Genomic DNA, 18,675 nt, shown 5'->3' with positions numbered 1-18,675 from the left:
AAGCCAACCCATCCACACCTCTCTCTCCCCCCTCTCTCCCTCCCCTCTCCCTCCCCTCTCCCTCTCTCTCCCTCTCTCCCTCTCTCTCCCTCCCCTCTCCCTCCCCTCTCCCTCCCCTCTCCCTCCCCTCTCCCTCCCCTCTCCCTCCCCTCTCCCTCCTCTCTCCCCCCCTCTCTCCCCTCTCTCTCCCCTCTCTCTCCCCTCTCTCTCCCCTCTCTCTCCCCTCTCTCTCCCTCTCTCTCCCCCTCTCTCTCCCCCTCTCTCTCCCCCTCTCTCTCCCCCTCTCTCTCCCCCTCTCTCTCCCCCTCTCTCTCCCCCTCTCTCTCCCCCTCTCTCTCTCCCTCTCTCTCTCCCTCTCCCTCCCCCCTCCCCATGTGCCTTTTCTCCCCTCACTATAAGCCAACCCATCCACACCTCACACTCTCTCTCCCCCCTACAGTGTGTTCCCTGGAAGATGTCTGCATTGTAGTTTCTCTCCTGAGCTCCTGTAGTCATCAGCCTGAAAGCCATGGAGTTAATTCTCGGACTCTGTGCCCCTGGGGCCAGGGTTGCTGGCATCGTCTGTTGTGTACAGGTGGAGTGTCTCTCACAACCTGAGTTTGTCCAGCAGGAAGTCTCCTGATATAATGGCTCCTCGCTTTGTATTTGCTCCCATTTTAACCTGATGGGATTGGCCTTGACAGGAGCGGGGTCAGGGTGAAAGACCCGGCATATCCGCATTTCCTTCCACATATCTCCAGGATTCTTGAGATCCCCCTATTGCGCGGAGAACAGGAAATCGGTTGTGTCAGAGGCTGGGGCACAGCACGGCAACTGGCAGTTTATCTTCCATAATCAGTGTGATCCTGGCCCTAAGTATAGGAGGAGTAGGAAGGCAAGGAATAAAAGAAGATAAAGGGGAGTCAGTGGAGGACCAAAAAAAAAATGAGGCAGGAGGGGGAGCTGGGAACAGCAGGAGATGGAGGATTCTGTCAGTGCAGTGCTGGGGCGTGAAGAGGCGAGGCAGGGAGCTTAATTTAGTGGACAGGGTCGGTCAGGGAGGAAGTCACGTGAAGGTTGTCTGCGATTGGGGAGAGGCAAGGAGCAGTGAGGAAGGGGGCGGGTGCAGAGAAGGGAAGAAATAAGTGGCTCAACGGTGGGCCCAGAGAGAGGAGGCAGATACAGGATTAAAACCAGCAGATGGGCACATTTGGGCAAGGTCCAGAAGTGAGTTTAACAAGAAGTAAGTGATCTGGAAACTTTGGAGAAGAATTAAGGAAATTCAGATTCAAAAACCAAATCAAGAGGGCAACACTTAGTGGCTAGCAAAACATTTCCCTCTGTGCAGCCCATTCCTAACTATTAAATCTTCAGATTAACTGGTACATCTTATTTGCCAGCTTCTCCCACAGCTCAGCTCCACACTTACGGCCTCTCGATCAAGAGGCATTTACGCCTCAGCTCTTTCATTGGGACAGGAGGTTTGAAGCTGAGTGAGGGTGGGGCAGGTCTGAGAACAGTGGGTGAAGTGGGTGAGTAGGCCCCAGAAATCCGTATTTGGGAACTCGCGCCTGACTTGCAGACGGGTGACGAAGGAGGCGCAGGAGTCTGCAGCAACATGGGTGCAGCTGGTGGTGGGGCAGCAGCTGTGGAGGCTTCAGGTCAAAATCGGGTGAGGTTCCAATGAAGAGTCCTGATCCAATGTTGACTTGCCTCCATAATGCTGCCTGACCCACTTGGTCCCTCCCAACGTCTAACTTTCCTTGCTGGATACACATCAAAACAGAAGAGTGAAATGCATCTTTTTTTGCATCAATGACCAGCACCATAGAAAGGATTGCATTGGGCCAGCTTCTGGGACCAATTTTGCAAGCCAGAACCCACTGACCCTAACCGTCACCGTGCGTGGTTTTTGTTTTTGGAGATCGAGAGGAAACCAGACCACTGGGTGGGAACTCACGCAGTTCCGGGGAGAACGTCCGTTCTCCTCACAGAGAGCAAGTGAGCCCAGGGTGCTGTGAAGCGTGTCTAACTCAAACCGGGCACCAGCCGTACAGTTGTTACCCCTCCTGCCCTTTGCCCTTTTGCTCCTGCTTGGTTGTCCGGGTGTAAGATTAAGCTCTGTGATGCGACTCTCCAGATCAGCGTATTGTGATGCTTCTGGAGATCAGAACCATCTGTCGTTCCCCCCAGTGACGGGCGGAGCTCCAGCACCTTGGCACTGAGCCACTGTGTGAGCTTGCCGCGTGAAATGGCTTCCCTGTCTAACTGGCTTCTTTCCCCGTGCATCTGCCCACAGGGCTGACCTGGACGTGTCTGCCGTCTGCCAGTACCGGATAAAAGATATCCGGCAGGCGTTTGATGGGCCCTATAAGGAGTACCGGGAGCAGGCAAAGAAGTGGGGGCAGTACTCCGATAAGGTGCCCAGTCCCCGACCTGGAGCGGTAAGTCATAACGCTCACGGTTCGAGTTCAAATTTATTGTTGTACAGGGAATCAAAGCTGTGAAAGTGAGCTTTTTGCAGCAGCTGCACAGTACACTACAAGACAACAGGAGCTTCGAAGTTAACACAACCCTAAATTAACATAAATTATACTTCCCTTTTGCTCCTCTCCACTGCTCAACTCATCGTCCCCTCTGTTCCGTTCTGCCCCTCGGCCCCACCTTCAGCTTCTCAACACACCCTCCCTCAGCTCCTGACACCTCCTTCACCCCCTGCACTCGGGTCCTAAGCTTCTCGCACACGTGCCTACCCACGCACCTTCCACTCCTGATATCCCCTTCCCTTGTTCCTACCCCCTCCGCACCTCATGATAACTTGATCCGATGTTAAATCCTGCCCTGTCCTCTTAACCACAATTGCCTAATCAGTGGGCCACACTGAGAGTGGGATCTTCCAGGCCCAGGGTGGGTGGTGGTCTCGGGCTCAGCATTCAGGGTGATAATGGCCCCCCCACCCCCCAGCTCCTCACGTGTGTGTCTCTCCTCCCCTCCCGCTTCCAGTGCATCACCAACAGCCACAGGATGAGCGGTTACAACACCTCCCTCGAGCTGCCCGACAGCACCCTCAACTTCGCCAAGGAGCACCCCCTGATGGATGACCTGGTGCAGCCTGTGGGAGAGCGGCCATTACTCATCCAGAAGAACGTCAACTACACGAGGATCGTGGTGGACCAGGTCCTGTCTTGGAATGGGATTCAGTACACCGTCCTGTACATTGGGACAGGTCAGTCTTCCTTTTCGTTGGGGAATGGGGATGTGTGGTGCTGTGTTTGAAACAATTGGATTCGGTCTCAAAAGCAAGGCTGAAGTTCCGCTGGAGCCGTAGAGTAGACCAGTTTGGAAACAGGCCATTTGGCCCACTGAGCCTTTACTGACCATCGAGTTCCCATTTACACCTATCCCATGCTAACCCATTTTATTCTCCCTTTATTCCCGCCAACTTCCCCAGATTCTGCTGCTCAGGAGTGGCGAAACTATGGTATGCACAAGTATCTTGTTAGCATGTGGCATGCAGAGCCACCAATCAATTCTTTAAACTCCACCCATAATGGGATAGCATGGTAGTGGAATGGTTAGCCCAGGGGTCAGCAACCTTTACCACTGAAAGGGCCACTTGGACCCTTTTCCCACAGAAAAGAAAACACTGGGAGCCGCAAAACCCGTTTGACATTTAAAATGAAATAACACTGCCTACAACGTTTTGTTTTGCCTTTATGCTATGTATAAACAAACTATAATGTGTTGCATTTATGAAATTGATGAACTCCTGCAGAGAAAACGAAATTACATTTCTGCATGCAACAAAAACATTTTGAACTTCGAAAAAAAGACGTTGGGTTGAAGGTTACTTTTAAGTAAAATACTCAACGTCTATTTGAGTCCTTCTTGTATTTATGAAAAACGCCAAACTTAAATTTGCCGCCAGCAGCAAACCAAAAATAACCTGAAAAATAAAAGGACTATTTCACTGAACAATGAAAACATATGAATATACGTAAAATAATAGGCAATTAAAATATTTATCATACTTGGTCAGGTTGACTCACACCTGACAATGCAGTCGTATTCAGTAGGGATGGATCGATGCTTAGGGGAGTGACCGGGAAGGATAATGTGTTTTTTTCCTCTCTGAACTCACAGAAGCGTTTCCCAAATGATGTTTGCATTGCGATGATTGCAGAATGTAAATACTCCGAATTTATCATGTCGTGACCTTGTTTGAACTCTCTCAAATTGGGGAAGTGAGACAATGTGCCTTTCTGTAAATCTCTGGCAAGCACTGTCAACTTGCGTTCGAATGCCAAAACATCTTCCAACATGTGCAGGGCTGTACGTCCTTACCCCTGAAGAGCTGTGTTCAGCGTGTTCAGGTGCGCTGTCATGTCTACCATGAAGTGTAGCTTTTCCAGCCACTCTGGCTGTTCCAGCTCAGGAAAGGTGGGCCCTTTGCTGCCCAGGAAAGTTTTCACTTCTTCCAGACACGTGACAAAGCGTTTCAGCACCTTCCCTCTGGACAGCCAGCGATAAAAACACGTTGTAGCGGTGTGCTACACGCAGTCAGTAAACTGCAGTCAAAGATAGCTTTATTCGAACTAAACAGCCTTGCTTTTAAGCCTCCCTCAACCCACCCCCCATGGGCGCGGATGCTGCAAAAGACACGTACTCACAAACCCCCGTAGGCTATCTCCCTTAGCCTGAACGCTGGCTAATTGTGAGCCGGTTCGGATGTGTCAGGAAATGGGTCGCCACAACGTCTTAATTAGATTGTACAAGATCACCATAATCTTCAAATTTAGAATTACATTTCAAGAACTAACAAACTAACATAAAATACATTTTAATTAAATACTGACCAATTATTTCCCAAAGCAACAGGGAGCCGCAGCACAGACGTAAAAGAGCCACATGTGGCTCCGGAGCCGCGGGTTGCCGACCCCCGGGTTAGCCCAACCCAGTCTCCCTGAGTGTGTGTGTGTGTGTGTGTCCAGGTGATCCGGTTCCCTCCCACAGTCCGAAGACATAAACCCATGGGTAAGTTAGTTGGTGATTGTAAATTGTCCCGTGGTTAGGCTAAGATTAAATTGGAGGGTGGCTGGGCAGCGTGGTTGGAGGGGCCTATTCCACTCAGCATCTCCATAAATACATAAAAAGATGCATAATGATTATCTCTCCTACCAAATGAAGCAGCAAATGATCTTTTACAACCCAAAAGCAGTGAGATGTTTTCACAAAATATATCTTGTGCCGCCTTGACATCAATGAAATGGTTTCACGGACATGTGTTGTTGGATGATACGTTTAGAAATCGTCGCCGCCAATATTTGGACAGCGAACAGTACATAACAATACTATTTAGAAACGGTGTTATTTTCAATTGTATTAATATTAATTCATATTTAATATTAATACATGTTTTCTAATGCTTCATTTACTTCTATCTGTCTCTTATATACTTTGAGCGATGATTCGATGTGAATATACAACGGGGCTAATCCTTTATCCTGTAAAATGTCCACAGTTAATTTATTAAGCAGTTGACAGGATGTTTTTATTGCCAATTTGGGAGGGCGCTCTCAAAAAGGTTCCCCACCCCTGCCCTCGGGGCCATTTCCAGTGGGTGATTGTGGAAGAAAACCCACACGGTCACCGGGAGGATTTGCAAAGCCCACACAGGAGCTGGAGCTCCGGGCCGAACCCTGATCAATGGAGAGGTGAGGCAGCGGCTCTGCTAACTGGACCACTGTGCTGTCTGCTCAACATCGTGGGCAAGCGTTGGGTTTGGGCCACTCCAGTGACGGGATAAAAGTGGGGGGGGGGGGGGGGAGAGGATGCAGTGATCCAGCAGGTACTCAGCCCCTTCAGTCTCTTTAAATGGGTGGCAGTGGTTAGAGGAACACTACTACAGCACTATTTGTCACGCGGCTGTTATTAGGCAGTGTCGGCTCATTGGGCCGCAAGTGCCTGTTGTAGTGCTGAATCTCTAAATAAATAATAATAAAAATAAAACTCTCAACTGGTCAAGCCCTCTCCCTAAATCTAATCTGTTACAAGAACATAGTACTGGTTCAGAATTCTTGGAAAAGCTGATGGGAAAGGATGGTGACTTGAATCAATAGAGCATGTCTTATGAGGATTTTCTCTTTGGAATGAACGAGGAAGAGAGGCTGCTTGATAGAGGCATATAGGATGATCAGACGCATAGAAGCCAGTGGAAAGCTGGAGACTTATTTCCCAAATCATAAATGGCTCGTACAAGGGGGCATAGCTTTAACGTGATTGGAGGAAAGTGTAGTGGTGATGTCAGAGCTTATTTTTTTTAACGCAGAGAGTGGTAAGTGCATGGGACACGTTGCCAAGGGTGGTCGTAGAGGCTGATACATTAGGGATTTTTAAGGAACTTTTAAGAGGCATGTGGATGATAGATAAATGGAGGACAATGTAGGAGGGATGGGTAGCAGGGTGGAGATATTCTGTCCCGAAGGAGGTGTAAGGCACCCCTTCCCTCTGCTAGCCTGCAGGTCACCCTTGGGTGAGGTGTAGCACCTGCCTAGCCCTCTCCGATCAGGATCGTGTGAAGCCACGGGAGCAGGTGGTGCATATTACAAGTCCTGGTTATGCGACCACTGATTCCAGGCAGACAATCTCTGAAGAGTATTGATAATGGCTGAAGTCACCCATCTTGTAAAGACACTGCCCAGAGGCAGGCAACGGTAAACTACTTCTGCGGAAAACTTTGCCAAGAACAATCATGATCAAAGACCATGATCGCCTACATCATATGACATGCCACAAGATGATGATGTAGGAGGAAAGGTTTAGAGTGATCTTAAGAATAGGGTAAAAGGTCAGCACAACATAATGGGCTGAAGAGCCTGAACTGTACTGTAATGTTCTATGTTCTGTCTCAAGTTTTCTCTGGAAGACTGGTGGAGGGAGAGGGATATATATATATATATTTGGGGGGGGGGGGTCACACAAAATAGCAGGAGTAGGTCAGTTGGGCCCCCCCCCCACCAGGTGTACTCCATCATTAAACGTAATCATGTCTCATCTGTCCTGATCTTAATTCCCCTTCTGCGCCTGTTCCCCATTTCTGATAGTTTTTTTAAAATAATCATCCTCCACAATCAGCTGGTGTGGAAAATTCCAGAGTTTTGCCATCCTCTGTATGGAAAAAATTCTGGCACACCTTAGTTTTAAAGATCACCCTCTTGTAGCCTCATACCATCATTCAGGGTTCTCCCATGAGCGGAAACATCGACAGCACAGCACAGGCCCATAACATATCTGCTGACCACTTAAACTAATCCCATCTGTCTGCATCGGGCCGAGGACAAATTCCTTTCTCAAGTGTGCTGTGAATGCATGGTATTTCTTGTCAGTGTGAACAGAGGTATAACGTTGAGAAGGACAGGCTGGTGGGGAGGAGTCTGTATGTCTTCAGGCTCTGCGCCTCGACGTCCCCTCGCTGGGAAACTGTACTCTCTTGAAAGTGGGCAGACAGATTTAGTTCAGGGGTGGTACTGACGACAAGCAGACTCGCATTAAGAGTCACACGTGGTTGGGTTATTTCTGGAGAATATTGCAAACAGATCCAAGCCCTGCGGCACAGGGAGAGCACATCAACCCACACCCCTTGCCAGCTTGCTTAAACTAGTAAATGTTGGATCCTGATGCTCCTCCAATCTGAAGCTTCTTCAGAAGTCAAGAATGAACCACAAAAATTATTGCTTACGATTGTTTTGTTAAGTATTACAAGTACAAAGAAGAAGCATTGAGAGAACAAAGAAAAGCCCAGACTAAATTGTAGCTGTGGACTTCATGTAGACTAGAGATTAACCCAGAAAAGCCAGGTTCATGTGGCATGACTCCTGCTACAGAAAACTTTAGAAGTTTCTAGGTAAATATGGAAGTAACTACACTGTAATTACCAAAAAATTCACTGAATAATTACATGTATTTAGGTGATTATATTAAAAATACAAGCAAGCAGGAAAATTTAGGTGGAGGGCAGGTAGTTTTGAGGAAGTAGGGAGGCTACAGAAGGACTTGGATAAGGAGAATAGGCAAAGAAGTGGCAGATGGAATACAGTGCCAGGAAGTGTACGGTTATGCACTTTGGTAGAAGAAATCAAAGGGTGAACTACAAACGTTTGTATTTTCTAAACGGAGAGAAAATTCAAAAAATCTGAGTTGCCAAGTGACTTGGGAGTCCTTGTGCAGGATTCCCGAAAGGTTAATGTGGGGGTTGAATCGGTAGGAAGACAAATGCGATGCTGGCATTCATTTTCAGAGGACTAGAATATAAAAGCAAGGATGTAATGCTGAGGCTTTATAAGGCACTGGTGAGGTCTCATTTGAGTATCGTGAGCAGTTTTTGGCTCCTTATCTAGGAAAGGATGTGCTGACATTGGAGAGGGCTCAAAGGAGGTTCACGAAATTGATCCCGGGATTGAAAGGCTTGTCATACTTACTGCAATTCAGAAGAATGAGGCGTGACCTCATTGAAGCCTATTGAATAGTGAAAGGCCTCAGTAGACGGGATGTGGAGAGGATGTTTCCTATGGTGGGGGAGTCTAAGATCAGAGGACACAGCCTCAGAATAGAGGCATACGTTTAGAACAGAGATAAGGAGGAATTTCTTTAGCCGGAGAGGTGAATCTGGAATTTATTGCCACAGATGGCTGTGGAGGTCCTGTCATTGGGTATATTTAAGGCTGAGGTCAATAGATTTTTGATTAGTCAGGGCATGAATGGACATGGAGGGAAGGCAGGAGGTTGCAGCCGAGAGCCAGAATGGAGCAGCCATGATGAAATGGCAGAGCAGGCTCGATGGCTGAAATGGACTAATTCTGCAGCGATACATTATGGAAAATTAAACTACAATAACAATTCTAATGCCTAACTAAGCTAATCCACTCTGCCCACACAATATCAGTATCCCTCCACCCTTTGCCTATCCAAGAGCTTTTTAAATGCACCTTTCATAGTTGTGTAATCCTTTTTGAATTAACAAAACATTCTGTGCAAGCTGAATGCACTTGAAAGGTACTTTGCAACTTTCATGTACTGTATATACCTCCTTTTGATGTAAGGAATTGTCTTACGGCTTTTCAATAGAGAAGCAGCCAGAACTGTATGAGCTTCATTGCCTGTCCTGCTGAGTCCCTCAACTATGTTATTTAGTTTTTTGTTTGTTTATTTATTGCGATAGAAAGGGTGCAGAGGAGATTTACAAGGATGTTGCTTGGTTTGGGGAGCATGCCTTGTGAGAAAAAGTTGAGTGAACTCAGAGGCTGAGAGGTGACCTGATAGAGGTGTATAAGATGATGAGAGGCATTGATTGTGTAGATAGTGTGTTGTGTGGAAAGGCTTTTTCCCAGGGCTGAGATGGTTGCCACAAGAGGACACAGGTTTAAGGTGCTGGGGAGTAGGTACAGAGGAGATGTCAGGGGTGAGTTTTTTACTCAGAGAGTGGTGAGTGCATGGAATGGGCTGCCAGCAACGGTGGTGGAGGTGGATGCAATAGGGTTTTTAAAGAGACTTTTGGATAGGTACATGCAGCTTAGAAAAATAGAGGGCTATGGGTAAGCCTAGTAATTTCTAAGGTAGGGTCATGTTTGGCACAACTATGTGGGCCGAAGGGCCTGTATTGTGCTGTAGGTTTTCTATGTTTCTATTTATTTAGAGATACAGCGCGGAAATCCCTCCTGGCCTTTCAAGCCTCACCACCCAGCAACCCACCGATTTAACCCTAGCCTAATCATAGGACAATTTACAATGACCAATTGACCTGCTAACCAGTCTGTCTTTGGACTGTGGGAGGAAACCAGGACAACTCAAAAGCAAATATTGACTAACAACTAATGTGTAAACGGAGACAGACTGTTCCAATAGGGGGGGGGGGGGGGGAAGCCCAGTAACAAGAGTGTGTGTAAATTAACTAATTATTTCAATAATACTGAGAACAGGAGTTGGCAAATGCTTGAAAGCGAGTTCATAGATTGTGGAATTAGTTTGGTGAACTCGATCAGGGTCATAACTGTTGCTGAACCTGATGGTGTGGGAGCTAAAGCTCCTGTATCTCCTTCCTGATGACCGTAATGAGAACCGAGTGTGGCCTGAATGGTGTCCGTGAGGATGGAAACTGCTTCCTTATGACAGCGCTCAATGTTACTTTCAGGCCCCGTGTCTGTAGGCTCCTCTGCTCCTGCGTAACCTTCCCCTTTTATCTGCTCCTCCAGTTCTGGCTTCATGACTCTCCCTGAATTTAAGTGTTCTGCCACTTAGTGACTGCTGCTTTGACTTCAAGTCCTGGAAACGCCTCCATGCAGAGTTCCTGCGTCTCCCTCTCCTATAAAATGACGCTAAATACTACAAATATGAGAAAATCTGCAGGTGCTGGAAATCCAAAGCAATGTGAAGGGTCTCGGACTGAAATGTCGACTATTCAGTCTTTTCTATGGACGCTGCCTGACCTGCTGAGTTCCTCCAGCATTGTGTGTGTTGCTTAAAACTGTCACTTAGCCCAAACTGTCACTAGTCTAAAATAACAACAGGAAAATGCCAGAAGCACAGCTGGTTAGGCAGCATCTATAGAGAGAGAAGCCTGAGCATGGATGACACGCAAGCTCGTGAAGCATCCCAGATTGTTTGCTAATATGAGGAGGTATAATTTTATGTTGATTAGAGGAAAGTATGGTGGGAATATCGGAGGTAGGCTTTTTTGTTACACAGACTGGTAGGTGAATGGAACACACTGCCAGGGATGTTGCTAGAGGCAGATACATTACGGACACTTAAGAGACTCTTAAGTAGGTACTTAAGAAAAATGAATGTCTGTGTAGGAGGGGAGGTTTGGGGCAGGGGTTTCCAACCTTTTTTAAGTCATGGACCCCTACCATTAACTGAAGGGTCTGCGGATCCCAGGTTGGGAACCCTTGGTTTGAAGTTGGTGGAAGGACTGGCACGAGATTGTGGGCCGATTGGCCTCCACTGAGCTTTATGAAACAGTTTTACTTCAGTTTGATGACTTCATCTCTCCATCATGCGAACTTCTGATTGCTGCGTAGATGCAGTTTGCTATTTGACTCTTGTTTCTTGGGGAGTTAAGCCTGTTTGGTTACATTTCCCTGTTCAGAGGAAAACCGAGATCTCTGTTCCATCTGCTGACCGGACCCACTGAAAGAAAGAGCCGTAACTTGGGCTGAATCCTGATGCGGGTGGATTTGTGTCTTGGTTTTCTCATCGCTCGGTTTGCTGAGGTCCATTTCATGTGATTACAGTACCGTGTGCTTTCCTCTTCCCCCTCCCCACCCCCCAGGAGCGGGATGGCTTCAGAAGGCCGTAATGATCGGATCTACGGCGCACATCATTGAGGAGGTCCAGCTGTTTCAGGAGGCGCAGCCCGTGGAAAGCTTGGCCATCTCCAAGAGAAAGGCAAGTCGGCCCAGTTTCCTGTTATCAGACCAGTGGGATGAATCCACCTCCTAAACTGCATGCAGCAGCCTCTGAAGCTCGATGTGCTGAGGCATGTGCACCGGAGGATAGGCCCACAGTCCTTTCGGCTGTGTCCCTGTCGGCTGCAGTGTGTGTGCCTCTGAGTGGGACTGTGCAGTGGCACGTGTCAGATGGGCAAATCTACAGTAGGGTCTTCCAACTTGTGAAGGGGAAACCTGGGCCAGAGAGACAGTGAGAGGTTGCAAGCCCGTTTTGATACCACCTACAAACATGGAGGTTTTTGCTGTTGTGTCGAACTTTCGACCTACTCCAAGAGCAATTTAACCCTTCCCTCCCATATAGCAACCCCTCCATTTTTTCTGTCATTCATGTGCCCATCCAAGAGTCTCTTAAATATTCCTACTGTATCTGCCCCTGGCAGTGTGTTCGACATACTTAACACTCTGTTTTTTTTTTAAAAAAAGTTACCTGTGACATCTCCCCCAGTACTTTTTTCCAGTCACCTTAATCATATATCTTGCTGTAATTAGCCGCTTTGGCCCTGGGAGCAAAAGGTGCTGGCTGTCCACTCCATCTACGCCTCTTATCATTTTGTAAACCTCTATAAAGTTGCCTCTCATTCTCCTTCGCCCCAAAGAGAAAAGTCCAAGCTCGCTCATCCTTTCTGCTGTTCTGGATCCGTTTAGAGTAACGAGTTCTCGATTAATTCTGACAATCCCCTTCCTTCCCGCAGAAGCTCCTGTTTGCCGGCTCACGGAGTCAGGTGGTCCAGATCCCTGTCAGTGACTGTCAGAAGTATCAAAGCTGTGCGGACTGCCTGCTGGCCAGGGACCCTCACTGCGCCTGGGCCAACCACGAGTGCTCGGCCATCGACGGCTTGACGAAGTAAGCAGCGCGATTCCTGCCGCTCCTCAGATTATCCTGGTCCACTTGGCCCAGCATCAGAGGGGGGATACAATATGAGAACAGCTTTTACATCAAGGCACATGATGAATATAGGTATCATGAATGTTTAGGAGAAAGCTGATTGATATTTATTTATTGAGGTACAGCGCAGAATAGGCCCTTCTAGCCTTACAAGCCACCCAGCAATCCCCCGATTTAACCCTAGCCTAATCACGGGACGACTTACAATGACCGATGGGCTGACTTTGGACTGTGGGAGGAAACCGGAGCAAGTGGTGACGGGGAGAACGTACAAACTCCTTATAGACAGTGACGGGAATTGAACCGGGATCGCTGGCACTGTAAAGCGGTGTGCTAACCACTTCGCCCGATTTGGAATGGCACTGTGTGTGATTTATCTTCTCAAGTCAAGATGGGTACAAGTACAGTGAGGGACGATAACAAGCTTGCTTTCAGAAGCGTCACAAGAGTACAGGTACAGACACCATACAGAATGCAAGTGATCTATAATTAAACAAAATGATACTGTATGGTGGAAATAAAGACTGCGAAAGCAAGACGTTAGTGCAAAAAATATACAATTAAGGGCAAGTCCATGGCTGTATGCCCAAGGTTCAAAGTTCAGAACAAGTTTATTATCACAGTACATGTATGTCACCATATGCTACTGTGAGATTTGTTTCCTTGCGGGTGTTCACACTAGAATGGAGAAGTACGATAGATTCAGTGAAAAAAGATTGACAAACAACCGATATGCAGAAGAAGGCAAACTGTGCAAATAAATAACACTGACAGTGATTTGTAGAATCCCCTCATAACGTGTGCCTACGTCACCATATACTGCCTTTTCTTGCAGGCATTCACAGGAAAGTAAAGGAATGCAATATAGTTTATGAGAAGTTATACCTGGCTAGGACTGACAACCATTTAATGCGGAAAATCGTGCCAATAATAATTTTTTTTAAAAATGAATAAGTAATACTGGGAACATGAGGCAGTCGGTAGTGTTCTGATGTTGAGCTAGGGTTAAGGTTGTGCTGGTGGTTTCAAGCTACTGATGGCTGTAGGAAAGTACCTGTACCTGGACCTGGTGGTGTGGCATTTTAGGCCTCTGGTTTATGCGCTTTGACCTGTGTTGCTTCAGTGTCAGCCGTGCACACGAGGAAAATTGCAAATTTGATCTTTCATTTCTATCTTTTGCAAGAGACTTTGTTCTGCTGTCCAGCTCTCTGGGAGAGGGAGCAAAGCTCAGGAAGGTCCTGCCACCAATCACATGCATTTGGCATTAAGAAGCTGAGCTGAAGTAGTTGCTGCACGTGGTTTTCAGATGTTCCTTGAACTTTCTAGACTGCACGGTGGTTGGGCAGCAATTTTTAATCTGCCTTTCATGGGTTAGCGTTTACTGCATATGGGCTTTGGGCGAGGAAAGCTGAAGGTGATGCCTCTCACAGTCAAAAAGCCGAAATGTGTGAGAATTGGCCACAACCGAACAGCAAGGGTGTTTGAGGACAGACTCCTGACCTCACTATTTATGTCGTTATGATCTTGTCTGTCTACTTACTGCCCCTTACTTCACGGGCACTTGGGGCAATGATGAAAGTGATGTGGTGTTCGGGATTTTTTTCATCACGTCAGTAGTTTCCTCTTGAGCTGTGTGCATTGAGCAGAGGATGTCCTTTATTGAGTTTGCAGTCAGCTACTATGCAAGGAGGTGGCTTCCTTTTAGGAAGAGGGCAGGTTTTGAATCCTTGAATAATTGTTTGACCCCAGGGGCCGGGGCTTTGTGTTCGCGAAAGGAAGCGGTACACGCGGAAGTCAAGTTGTACAAAGGGTCAGACCTGTGTTCTAATCTCTACTGCTTCGTGTTGGCCAGAAGCCATGAGAGGAGAAGCTGGGGAGGAAAAGGAAGTTGCCTAGATAACTGCTGTGCAACCTACTCTTCATCGGTGAGAGCGGACGAAGATTGGGAATTGCTTTATCGAGCACCTTTGCTCTGTCTGTTACGGAAGGCAGGATCACCTGGTGGCTACGCATTTCAATTCTACTCCCGATTCCCAGACAAACACGTCTGTCCGTGGCCTCCTGTACTGGCACGATAAGGCCAAACTCTGGTTAGAGGAGCAACACCTTATAATCGGCTTGGCTAGCCTCCAACCCGATGGCATGAAATTTGATTTCTGTAACTTCTGATGATTGCTCCCTTCTCCCTCCCCCTCACTTTCCATTTCCTAGTCTAAAGAGTTCTTCTGTGAGATTGCACCAACATGTAACGCTCTTCCATTCGATCGGCTGACCTCCACGCTTGTATAACCAAGTCTGACAGATTAAAGCAACAGTGATGGTGAACACCAGGTAGTGCTGCTCCCTCACAACCCCAAACATCTGGGACCTGACCTCGAGGGCTAGCTGTATTCTTCCCGTGACTGGATGAATTTCCACCAGGTGTCCCAATTTCCTTCCACATCTGAAAGACAGGTTAAGTAGCCATAGGAAAGTTGGCGCAAGCTTTTGGTGATAAGTGTATGGAGTCATAGAGAGATACAGTATGGAAACAGACCCTTCTGCCCACCAAGTCTGTGCTAACCACCAACAGCCCATTCACACTAAGCCATCATTTATGCTCCTGAGGTATCTTTATCTTTCTGCCATTTTGTCTCGTGTCTTTCAAGCTCCAAATAACATCTCTGCTCTTCCTTTTTGAATGTACTTCCTCGTGTTTATCTGTGTTTGCCTATTCTTTACTAATTCCCTAAATGTGTTCCTTAAGGTTGTAATAGCCGGGGGTGGTGGTGGGGACAAGCTCCCACCACCTATTAAATGCTCCCAATGGTGCGTGCCTCAAATAGCCTCTGACAAGCAAGACCAGCTCCTGGCCTTCAGGTGTGGCTTAGCTACTAAGCTTGGTAGAACTGTTTTTACTGACAGGAGAAAGGGCAAAAGCAGGTTACTGGTGCCTTAAAGCCAGTCACTTCAGGTAGATGGGGCTCATCAGCTGTCGTTGTCAGCTCATCTAGGAGAAGAGAAACTCTGATCTCAAACCGGTGCTGCATGGTGGCTATACTCACTCATGTGGAAGGCTTTGGGAGTAAACCCAGAGGAAATATCTGGAGCTTGTTTCCCCAAGGCATTCCTATGTTAACTACAACGCTGACTGGCAACTCCTGTGATGTTGCTGGTGCCAAATTGTATCGGCCTCTGCCGTTCCTTTGGGTTCATCGGTTGCATGGAGAGGGGGAGCTTGCTGCCTGGGCCACAGCTTGCCCTCCATATTGTGCTGCCCGGGCTTGCGTATCCAGAGAGTTAGGGCTCAACATCCATGGTCGATCCTGACCACAGAAGGTTAAGTACAAAAAGAAAATCATATTAAGAACCTCTTGCGATCTGATTACTCGTGCAAAAAGGGACTGCCTTTGAAATGTTGTGTTGAGCACAGTTAGCCAATCATGACCAAAAGCAGTCATCAGCATGAAACATCAACTCGTTTCTCTGTCCACATAAGCTTTTGAGCAATTACTGTTTTGAATTCTGATTTCCATTGACCATGGTGTTTTAAGGAGAGGGGCTCGGTATCTCAAGACAAGTCAAGTCACTTTTATTGTCATTTCGATCATAACTGCTGGTACAGTACATAGTAAAAATGAGACAATGTTTTTTCAGGACCATGGTGTTACATGACACCGTACAAAAACTAGACTGAACTACGTAAGGAAAAACAACACAGAGAAAGCTACACTAGACTACAGACCTACAAAGGACTGCATAAAGTGCACAAAACAGTGCAGGCATTACAATAAATAATAAACAAGACAATAGGGCAGTAAGGTGTCAGTCCAGGCTCTGGGTATTGAGGAGTCTGATGGCGTGAGGGAAGAAACTGTTACATAGTCTTGCCGTGAGAGCCCGAATCCTTCAGAGCCTTTTCCTAGACGGCAGGAGGGAGAAGAGATTGTATGAGGGGTGCATGGGGTCCGTCATAATGCTGTTTGCTTTGCGGATGCAGGGTGTAGTGTAAATGTCCGTGACGGCGGGAAGAGAGACCCTGATGATCTTCTCCGCTGACCTCATTATTTGTCGAAGTTAACCTCCAGCCAATCTTCTTTTTGTTTCCTTAGAAATGCTGTGGTGTATCAGGACGTAGAATTTGCCAACGTTGATTTGTGTCAAAGGATGGAGCCTGCCAAAGGTAACTGGTGTCGGAAAGGAAAGGGTGTTGTCTCATGATGTTCGCGTGTACTGGGAACCTCCATCTGGTCAGGAGCAGGCAGACTCCTGCTCAGCTCGGCAGCTGGTATGAGGTACCCATCACAAGGACTCACCTGCCCTGGCTGGTGTGTTGGCATTCTCGAACACACCTACTAAGAGTAGGTGGCTGGTGACTTGGTCCAAGTTCAATAACTCTGTGCTCGAACAACCGTACTGACATCTGGGTTTGTGTGTGTGAGTGAGGGAGAGAGAATTAGGCAGTTTCCCCCCCCACTCCCTTGCCATATACTATCTTATCAATTGGTTAATATTTACATTGAAATTGTTCAACCACCGTTCAAACACTCCTGTCTTTTTAAGATAAGGTGTTTCAGATTGATTTCCTCTCCATCTGCCCTCCAACGCATCTCCTTCGGGAATTACAGCCGGAAGTCATGGCTGACTCTGTAGTGTGACACCGAGATGCTCTACTGTTGGAGGTGTGGCCACGGATCGGCCTGAACGAGTCGGGCCGAAGGGCCTCATCCCCTGCTGTGTACCTCTGATGCCAAGTATTTGGGTGTTTGTATGGCATGATTTGTGATTGGTATGGGGGCTAGTAAGGGTTGCAGGGAGAGGGTGAAGAATGTGATCGGGGGGGGGGGGGGACTCAGCCAAGTTTGAATTGCAGAATAGGCTCGATGGGCCAAATGGCCCAATCCTAAGTCTTATTGAATCAGACATCAGAAATCAATAGATCAGAAGATCTCCAGAACTAAGGGAGTGTAGATGATGGGATCAGATCAAACTGTGGAGCTGTCTTATTGATTGATGAAGCAGACTCGTTTGTCTCCTGCTTTGGTTTTCTGCTTGAGACTGATTATTCTCTCTCTCTCTCTCTCTCTCAGGGGACCCGAGATCCAAGACCGTCACCGTGGTCGCAGGCACTGACATCCTCATGCCTTGCGTGTTGTTATCCAACATGGCTGAGCCCAGGTGGCTGTTTGAGGGCCAGGACCTGACCAGGGGCTCCAGTAGAGGCTACGAGATCCATCCCAAGGCCCTGCAGATACTGGACGTGAGCTCGCAACATGGTGGCAGCTACTCGTGTTACTCGGAGGAGAAGCACGGGCGAGTTCTAGTGGGGAACTACTCATTGGTCGTGTTCTCCAGTCAAGCTGTGGCCTTGGAGAGCCGCTCTGCAGGCTTCAACCTCGGCTTGGTCTGGCTGGCCGTCTTGATCCTGGGTGCGCTGATCTTGACCTGCCTGCTGGGGACGGTCATCTACCTGAACCGCAAGCTGAAGAAGCAGCTGGAGAAAACGGCCGAAGCGAGGGAGGCTTCGGGCTCTCGGGCCACCGAGCTCATCCTGCCCAAGGAGCTGCCCCGGGGCACCACTTTCATCCCCAGCCAGACCTCCAGCTCAGACGAGAAGCTGTGGGAGGCGCCCTCCTACTATTACTCTGATGGCTCCCTGAAGATCGTACCGGGGCACGCCGTCTGCCAGAACGGGGGATCGCCGTCGCACAATGGCGCGGCCAACGGAATCCCCGGCCAGCCCCTGCCCACCGCCGTTCAGTCCCCCACCCGCCTCAACCTGGCCAACATACGCGGCGCCAACACCAACGGCTACATCCGGCTGCAGCTGGGCGAGGAGGGGGCCGACCCCTTCTCCGAGGAGCTGAGGAAGAAGCTGAAGCAGCGGCAGATGTTGCCCGACGCCAACCCCGAGGAGTCTTCGGTATGACCAGAGGGCACGGCCCCTTCTCAGCACCCAGCTACCTCAAGTTCCCTGTAAATAGCAGCGAGGAACCCAACACTGAAAACTTGTACATAATTCACGAGAGACGACATTTAAACGCTTGAATCCCGAACAAAAACTAACTCCAAAAGACATACGCAGCTGAGGCACCACAGGCTATATCTGTGCACTCCCATTCACTCTTACTGTGGCTGAACTTTATCCGTACTGTGAACAAGCAGAGAGAGACTCGTGGGCTGGCGCATGCTTTCCCTTCGTTCCACGGTTGCTCTGGATGGGGCTGCTGCCCGGTGGTCAGGTAAGGGCAGGTTACCGCGAGGGCCCTTTCGTTTTGCGCGGGCGGGCGGGACGGTGAAGGGGGCCTTTTTGACGCGCTGGGCTTC

General features: G+C 48.3%; 1 protein-coding gene across 1 annotated transcript in view; it reads left to right on the top strand.

Moving 5' to 3' along the window:
- sema4c (sema domain, immunoglobulin domain (Ig), transmembrane domain (TM) and short cytoplasmic domain, (semaphorin) 4C) overlaps window positions 1-18,675 on the top strand; it is a 96,320-nt gene that overhangs the window by 69,939 nt on the left and 7,706 nt on the right. Inside the window, exons 9-14 of the mRNA XM_059965240.1 lie at window positions 2,279-2,423; window positions 2,983-3,205; window positions 11,306-11,421; window positions 12,176-12,327; window positions 16,461-16,531; window positions 17,439-18,590. Coding sequence (XP_059821223.1) covers window positions 2,279-2,423; window positions 2,983-3,205; window positions 11,306-11,421; window positions 12,176-12,327; window positions 16,461-16,531; window positions 17,439-18,277 — 1,546 coding nt within the window. The 3' untranslated portion in view covers window positions 18,278-18,590. The remainder of the gene's footprint in view (window positions 1-2,278; window positions 2,424-2,982; window positions 3,206-11,305; window positions 11,422-12,175; window positions 12,328-16,460; window positions 16,532-17,438; window positions 18,591-18,675) is intronic.

This window comes from Hypanus sabinus, chromosome 1 (genome assembly GCF_030144855.1).
Source record: "Hypanus sabinus isolate sHypSab1 chromosome 1, sHypSab1.hap1, whole genome shotgun sequence".
Lineage (NCBI taxonomy): Eukaryota > Metazoa > Chordata > Chondrichthyes > Myliobatiformes > Dasyatidae > Hypanus > Hypanus sabinus.
This window is presented reverse-complemented; position numbering and strand designations above follow the sequence as displayed.